The sequence below is a fragment of the Diplodia seriata genome, assembly GCF_021436955.1.
Source record: "Diplodia seriata strain FDS-637 chromosome Unknown scaffold_4, whole genome shotgun sequence".
In the NCBI taxonomy this organism is placed as follows: Eukaryota; Fungi; Ascomycota; class Dothideomycetes; order Botryosphaeriales; family Botryosphaeriaceae; genus Diplodia; species Diplodia seriata.
This window is the reverse complement of record NW_027117311.1, coordinates 1,395,972-1,403,238: the sequence shown is the minus strand read 5'-3', so window position 1 is coordinate 1,403,238 and position 7,267 is coordinate 1,395,972. Positions and strand designations below refer to the sequence as shown.

At 53.1% G+C, this 7,267-nt stretch overlaps 2 protein-coding genes across 2 annotated transcripts; one reads left to right on the top strand and one right to left on the bottom strand.

The window, feature by feature from the left end:
• Positions 1 to 1,724: 1,724 nt before the first annotated feature.
• Positions 1,725 to 5,264, bottom strand: UBP2 (ubiquitin-specific protease ubp2; the record flags this gene model as incomplete). Its single annotated transcript, XM_066775750.1, has 7 exons — positions 1,725 to 2,814; positions 2,868 to 3,414; positions 3,467 to 4,001; positions 4,100 to 4,188; positions 4,243 to 4,637; positions 4,691 to 4,742; positions 4,796 to 5,264. 7 exons carry the CDS (start codon positions 5,262 to 5,264, stop codon positions 1,725 to 1,727), a joined length of 3,177 nt encoding a protein of 1,058 aa, XP_066633631.1.
• Positions 5,265 to 6,276: 1,012 nt separating this feature from the next.
• Positions 6,277 to 7,023, top strand: SLS55_004291 (uncharacterized protein; the record flags this gene model as incomplete). The annotated part of the gene is made up of 4 exons (XM_066775749.1): positions 6,277 to 6,454; positions 6,510 to 6,629; positions 6,687 to 6,881; positions 6,935 to 7,023. 4 exons carry the CDS (start codon positions 6,277 to 6,279, stop codon positions 7,021 to 7,023), a joined length of 582 nt encoding a protein of 193 aa, XP_066633630.1.
• Between the last annotated feature and the right edge of the window lie 244 nt (positions 7,024 to 7,267).

Here is a 7,267-nt window from a genome sequence, read left to right as displayed (position 1 = left end):
TGGGGAGATATGGAGCGGGATGTTCAGGTGGAGATGGACTGTGAAGAACAAACATAACGTGAGCGTGGCTGCCCATAATGTGTACCTTGATGGCCGTTCAACAAACACTGCTCGACTCCCCCAGTTGCAGCCGCGACCGATGGAAAGGTGAAGAGGAGGCCGAAACAGAATTTTCTGGACGATTTTTATTGGCAGGCAACGAGGGCGGGCGGGACGGGCGAGCTGCTGCCTGAAGCTAGACGGTGCGGCGCAGGCTTGAGGCTGGTGATGTTTGCCTAAGGCAGGATGGAGGCAGTGCTCGGAGTGCTAGAGAGAAAGTTTGAAGGGTCGCGAGGCTGCCGGTCCCAACTTGCAGTTGTATTGGCCACTTGAGGAGCTTGGCTATCTGGGCTTGCTGGAGGTACTTTGGTGTTGCGGAATGTTCTGGAGAATCGGAGATGCGGAATACGATCGCGCTGTATTTGCTTCACTTTCGTGGTAGCTGAGGTACTGCGTTCATTTGCGATAGACGGTCAAGAGTGGCAAGAGCTGGAAGCAGAAACAAACGTTGTTCTGCTCCCGCTCGTAGGTGTTCATGAGTGCCATATGAAGGAGTGCACCAGCCCTGTGGCCGAAATCGGAGAGCCATCATGGTAGTCTAGTCTCTTTCGACACACTTGCCCTTGCCGATATCCGCATGTCACAGGCTAAGCCGACTGTGCTCTCTCTTACAGACTGTCGTGTGCTTACTCGCGCCGTTGATTATCAAGCGGTGCTGATGGGGCTGCATGCTACTGGCTATGTGAAAAAGACGAGATGCTTATTAATGTAAATCATATCTTTACCGATCGGAATTTAAGCTGAACATCAACGGTAGAGTTGTCTTCTGGTGTTTGATACCAGTTTAGTATCGTTATTTCCATATTTGATTCGACTTGACGCCAGCCATTGCTAATATTTATTTGCTGCTGGCCAATGGGGAAACACTTCTGACCGCTCAAGGATTGGTTAAAACAGTCTATCCTTGCATAATACTCATGAACTATCCCGCTACCAAGCGCATGCATCCACTGTCTCGGCGCACGCACACAAGCCGTCGCCACGCTATGCATGAGACCAACCGAAAAAAAGCAAGAAAGAACTTCTGAAGAATACACACTCGAAAAGGAAGTTAAGAAGTCGACATGCAGAAAAAGAAATGCCATATACCGTTATGAATTGTCCGTAGCGCCACGTGGACCCAATGCCTCGGGAAGTCGTGCTCGTTTGTACCAATCCTTTCGCAACCACGGACCCTGCCGGCATAACCTTTCTATCAAGAAAAGAGTATCCCCGCCCAAAGAACAAACGAGAGAAAAGCATTAGAGTGATTCTAGCTACTGTTTAAACAATAGATCTACAAGGGAAAGCAAGGTAAAGCAAAGAAGTCGGACGCTCACTTGCGCTTACGCTTGCGTTTGCCGAGTCGACCGTTACGTCTACCTCCATTGACCACGGCCACCCACCCGTCTTCATCATCGCCGAGCAACTTCTCGTCCTCATCAATTGCCGAGTCGCGCCGATGCATGCGAATGAACTTGCTGAAGTCAACAAAACTATGATGTATAGAAACCCCATTAGCCAGCCGGGATACGGAAGAAAAACCAATGACGAACAATTCAAACTGCAGAAAGGATAGAGAAACATCAAAGGGCCGGATAGGGGAAAGTGAAGCAAAGCTGCACTCCGCCGCGCACGCTTATACATCACCATTGGCCCTCGCTAGGTCTCGTGTCTATCTGCGAAGTGTCGTACCCATCCTGACTGTAGTCCGGCAGCTTCTGCGAGCCATCGGTCGGATCGATGCCCTCCGTGAACTTCACTTCTCCCCAGTCATCGTTGCCAAAGCTAGTCATCTCAACATCCTGTTGCTGTTGAGAAGGTGGATCCTCAAGCTTGATGGGTTCGCGATGGACTGCTTCAACGAGATCGTGATCACCGTGTTTGAGGTCGGCTTTGACGTAGACGACGCAGGTTGTGATGATCTTCGAGTATGTGTCGCCCTGGCCGAAGATGTTCTTTTCAACGTCCGTGACCTCTGTGATGGTCTCATCGTTGTAATTTCGCCACAGACCATTCTTGAAGTCCCTAATCGATACGAGATAGTGACCGCCGCCGGTGCCACCACGATGGATGAACAAAGAGTGCAGTTTGTATGGCACGGAATTCATGTCTGCAAATAGTGACGATATCTCGGCTTCGAGAGTGGCGATGTTGTCGTCCAAGCTGCTGATTTCTTTCCGTGTCTCCTCGGCCTTCGCTGCCATATCATCTCCGAAGATGCCGTTGGTTTGCTGCTCGTCTGCCTGATCGGACTCATCCGCCTCAACATCCTTGATGAAGTCTGATGCAGCCCGAACCGCGTCTGACAGAGATACATCCACCCTGGTTGCAGCTAGCTCGGCCCTGCGTTCACGGAGGCACTTCAACTTGGCCTTCTTCTCCCACGACTGCTTTCTTCTCTGCAAGGTGGCTTCATCGCGAAGATACCGGTCGATGTAGATGGTTTCTTCCAGCTGCAAGTGATGCTCAGAACGGATCGTCTGCTTCTTCACCTTGTCGAAGCCGAGTCTCTTCACATCGATCTTCAAGATGGGAGGTGCTCGAAGAATTGTGGTCCACTTCTCGGCATTGTCGGAATCCTCTATCGCGCCCTTATCGAGGGTATCGTCGATTGCTTCGTAGATGTTCTTGGGTCCTTCCACGACCGTGACGTATTGGGTGTTGAAAAGGGCCTTCTGCTCCGTTGTCTTTCCTTCCCTCTTGAGCGAGGCGGCTTCTTCACCGTAGAACAGCCTAGACACATACGTTAGCTTAGAATGGCATTTAGGAGTTGACGGCAACCATACTCCTTGACAAAGTCGAGCTGCTCGCCATCCTCCCTGAATCGTTCTGGGCGAATGGCATAGCTCAGTTGAAGCAGAATATTGATGAGGATTTCGGAAGCGTCCTGCTGCATTGTGTAAGGAATGCTAGTGGGTTTGTTGGATGGTTTACGAGGTGGGATCGGTGGCGGATGTTCGGGCTGTGGCGGCTTCTCCGAGGACTCCTTGATCGAAGTATCCTTCTCCACTTTGGTGCCCTCAGCATCCGGCAGGGTCTCAGAATCCCTGTCTCCAACAAGTGTAGCATCACTATCCGCAGCCTCAGTTTGGGAATTTGCGAGAGCCTCGCCATTCGCGGCGCTGTCTGCCATCTCAACATCATTCCCATCATCTTTTCCGGTGTTCGAGCTTTCTGAAACAACGGTGGCTGCTGAATCGGTCCCGGTCGGACCTGGTTCTTCGTTGGGAAATGCATACTCTAGGGCTCGCTGCACCAATTCTACTTTGGGCCGAATGGTCGCTGCAGGGGCAGTGATTAACTGCTCAAATAGCTCCTTCAACTCTTTGACAACTATTCCTGTTAGTTGAATAAAGAATAGTAATAGGTCAGAAGAATAGCTTACAGTGCTGAGACCGCCTGACTTCTTCTGCAGTAACCATTCTGCTCCCCACTCGCTTCTTACCGATGTTGTCTTCGTTGATTTCCATAAGGTGCTCATCTATACTTAGGACGTATTCTCTCAACGGTTTTATTGTGAAGAGGAATTGCAGGATGGCGTTCAAGTAGCAGGTGTTGCCGAGGTTCTCGATACCAACCGGCCATTGGTCCAGTGGATACCTGGGTGGCGGAGCTGGGGCCGGTCCTTTGCCACTTTCGGCCCTGACGATAGCCGCGTAGCGGTCATATTCATCACTCTTTGATGGATCCCGTTCCTTGAGGTCACTCAGTGTCAACTCGAGCATCTCGTCATCAACAGCACCTTGATGGTTGCTGATTCCGAAAGCGCTGAAAGCCTTGGTCTTCTCCAATTCGGGGTCGTTCCCCATCCTGATCTCGCCTGTTTGTAGCCAAACTTTAAGACCCTCACTATCACGGTGGTCTGCAATGATCTTGATGGCCTCGGCGATCTTCGGCTCGCTAGATGGCTCTTCGGATTTCTATTCCAAGGTCAGCAAGGGACTGCTCCGATGGTGACTATCTCGTGTTTTTGTGTCCTGGGACTGAGGCAGATCTTGGAATGTTTGGTTCCACACACCTTTAACCCTGCCACGGCAATGATTTGATCATCACCATGGCCGGCTTCTGCCCCCAACCATGACAAAGCTTGCTCGTATGTTTGGATGACTGTCCACTCTTTAGCGATTGTTGAAACTTCCAGCAGGGCAGGCGGATACATACTGTCACCGGCGGCATCCATAATTGCCTGACTTTGTCTGTAGGCGCCAATTTTGCGAAGGTACTCGCGCAATTCCGGCACTTCGTAGGCTCCGACGCTGGCGACGCGGACACGGAATTGATTGATGATATACTCATCGGTGAATGAAGCTAAACGTTCAGGGTCGAGGTTGAAGCGGCGGAGCGCCTGCTTCGCATCCTTTCGGCTTACAATCCCCTTAGACTCTTCCATGACCTTCTTCATATCTAGCTCGTCGCTTCGTCGTCCGTTTGCAAGATCTGCGAGACACTCGTAGTAATAGGCGTGGTTCTGCGGATCGGTCGCAACTTGTCGGTCGTATGCGAAAGCTAACAGACTATCGGAAAAGGCCCCAATAGCGCCCAGCCCGGCGTAATAACTACTGACATGGTTAGTATGACACGAAGAATACCAGAGAAGCATAGGGCTTACGGATGGTCCTCAACACCTTGTGAGCTGGCGGTGTAACCAGGCCTTTTAGGATCTAGTGCAAGTCAGCTTCCAGGAACAATGGGCGATGAACAAAGGGAAACTAACAATTGAAAGAGCCGAAAATCCTTTCAAAAGCTTCACGTGCGGCGTGTGGCTGATAACTGTATCTCTTCAACTCTTGTTTGGCTGAGTGTGGCATGCGATCGATCAGGCACATGAGCTCCTGCATGGAGTCATCCAGGCGATCTCTTAGAGCGTCTCCCTGTATACGATTCCAGTCCTGCGGCGGGGACGGGAGGAACCACGCGGTCTCCTCCTCGCCCTGTGCAGGTTTCTTCGTAAACCCTAATCGCATGAACAACGCATCACAGTCCTCCCCGTATGTGACCAAGAACTTCCTATTACGCAAAGGAATGCGCGACGACTTGCCATTTAAGGCGTCTCGAATGTAGGCATGCAGAATGTAGAGACCATCGATTGGCTTGGCAGCTTGGAGCTCGGTTCGATCGGGATCTATGACCTTGGCAGACTTGAGGCGCTCTTCCAGCACCTTTTTGTCCGTCAAGAGAGTCATGTCCTCTGGCGAAAGGCGTGGCGGGGCAACCTCTGCCGTGAGCACCGCTCCGCATTGCTGAGAAGAGCACTGAAAGCGATAACTCTCCTTCAGATAGTCGTCCTCCAAGCTATCGCGTCGTCCATCGGAAGGAACATGTATGAAGTGGTGCAGCTTGTAGTCCTCATTCGGACATGGCCACGTGCAGGTACCCTGGCGAAAATCGAGGACTACTGAGATGTGGTGTCGACACAATCGACAGTATGAGGCAACCTTGAGTATTGTCTGCCCATCCGGGCGGCGATCCCAGCTCTCAGGTATCACGCACTGATCCGGCTTCAGCGTGAGGTTATGGCGACAGCTGCCGCCGGGCACGGCGGCCATAGGCGGCTTGGAGTCATCGAAGTGCGGTGGGGCGTCGGTGAGGATGTTGCGCCCGCAACGTACGCGCTGCCGAGGATCATAATGGTAGAGGTCTTCGAGCAGGCGTGGAGCGGTCTTCCCTATAACTCCGGTCAGACGTCAACGGCAAGCGTGAAAGGCGGCGCGGGTAAGTAGAAACCTGGCTTGGAAGGCAACATGTGGACCGTAAGACCTCGGCGGACGTGCAGAAACCAGGGAGTGGAGGAGGGAAGCGGAGGCTACGACAAGGTGCTCCAGAAGTTCGTGAGCGCGCAGCGCTGTTGTGCTATGAGAGATGCGACCAGCGACGCGGCGGGATGATGAAGCGGATAACGTGTGAGCAACGCGGTGGCTGGCAAGCGCATAAGCGGATGACAGCAACCGAAAGACGCACACTACAGCGGCTTAGCTGGAAGCCACGTCGAGTCGGCTTGGTGAGGGACAAAGAACAGGCGTGGCTAGCTTGCTTGTCAAGTGTTTGGGTGTGATGTCAAAGCTCCTGTCACGTAGGTGTCGGCGCTGGGCAGAATCGGGCGGTGAGCGGTGGGCCGCAGCTTCAATGGCGGAGAGCCAATCCAATCTGGCTGACACTCCACAACCTCGACCGCATCGCCCTCGACCGCCGCCCAACATGGCCCACGACGACCACCAATACCACCCCAAGGACACGATCGGCCGGACCATCAAGACCACAATGGTCACGGCCGGCGCCGGCACCTTCGTGTCCGCCATCCAGAACACCCTGCAGAAGCAGAACTACGGCCCCTTCGGCGTCTTCACCCGCTCCGGCACAACCATTGCTGTCTTCAGTATGCCGGCGCACCCGTAACCGCAATTGATTTGGCAAATGCTGATCTGCCGCAGCGGCTATGGGTGGCTCCTACGAGTTCGCTCGCACCGCGTCGGCGAACCTGCGCCAGAAGGACGACAGCTGGAACGAGGCCATTGGCGGCTTTTTCGGTGGTGCTATGGTCGGCCTGAGATGTATGACATGCAGCCTCCCGATGAACTGAGACGCATTGGCTGATTTTGGGGCACTAGTCCGATCCATGCCCGCCGTCCTTGGTTACGGCGTCGGCCTTGCCACTATTCTCAGCACCTTTGACTTCTGCGGCCACGCTCTGACCGGATACAGCAAGGATCCCAACACGGATGAGTTTGAGAGAAAGCGCTTCCTGAGGACGAACTACAGGACACCGGCAGAGGAGACCGTTGCCTCGATTGGCGAGGGTCGCGGTATGCGTTTTGATTATACATATGGTACGCGGCGGGTTGCTGATATCTTGCAGGCATCATCCCTCCCGGCTACGAGGACAGGAGACGACAGAGGCTTAAGGAGAAGTACGGCTATGAGATCGACGCCCCGTCCGCACACTGAATGGAGAAGTCGCCTCAGATTCGCGCAAACGAGAAGAGCTAAAGATGAAGTGGATGTAGAAACTGAAGTGCTGATGGGATGGCGTACAATGGCAAAACCATGGCGTTCTTCCGCTGCTCCAAAGTAGAGCAAGATACCGCCAGCTGCAGCTGGCCTACATGTACAAATCGATTCCCTTACGTCAGAAATCGTTTCGGGTTCCGGGGACGGCAATGGCTCGGTTTCTTGCATAAGCATCGACTAA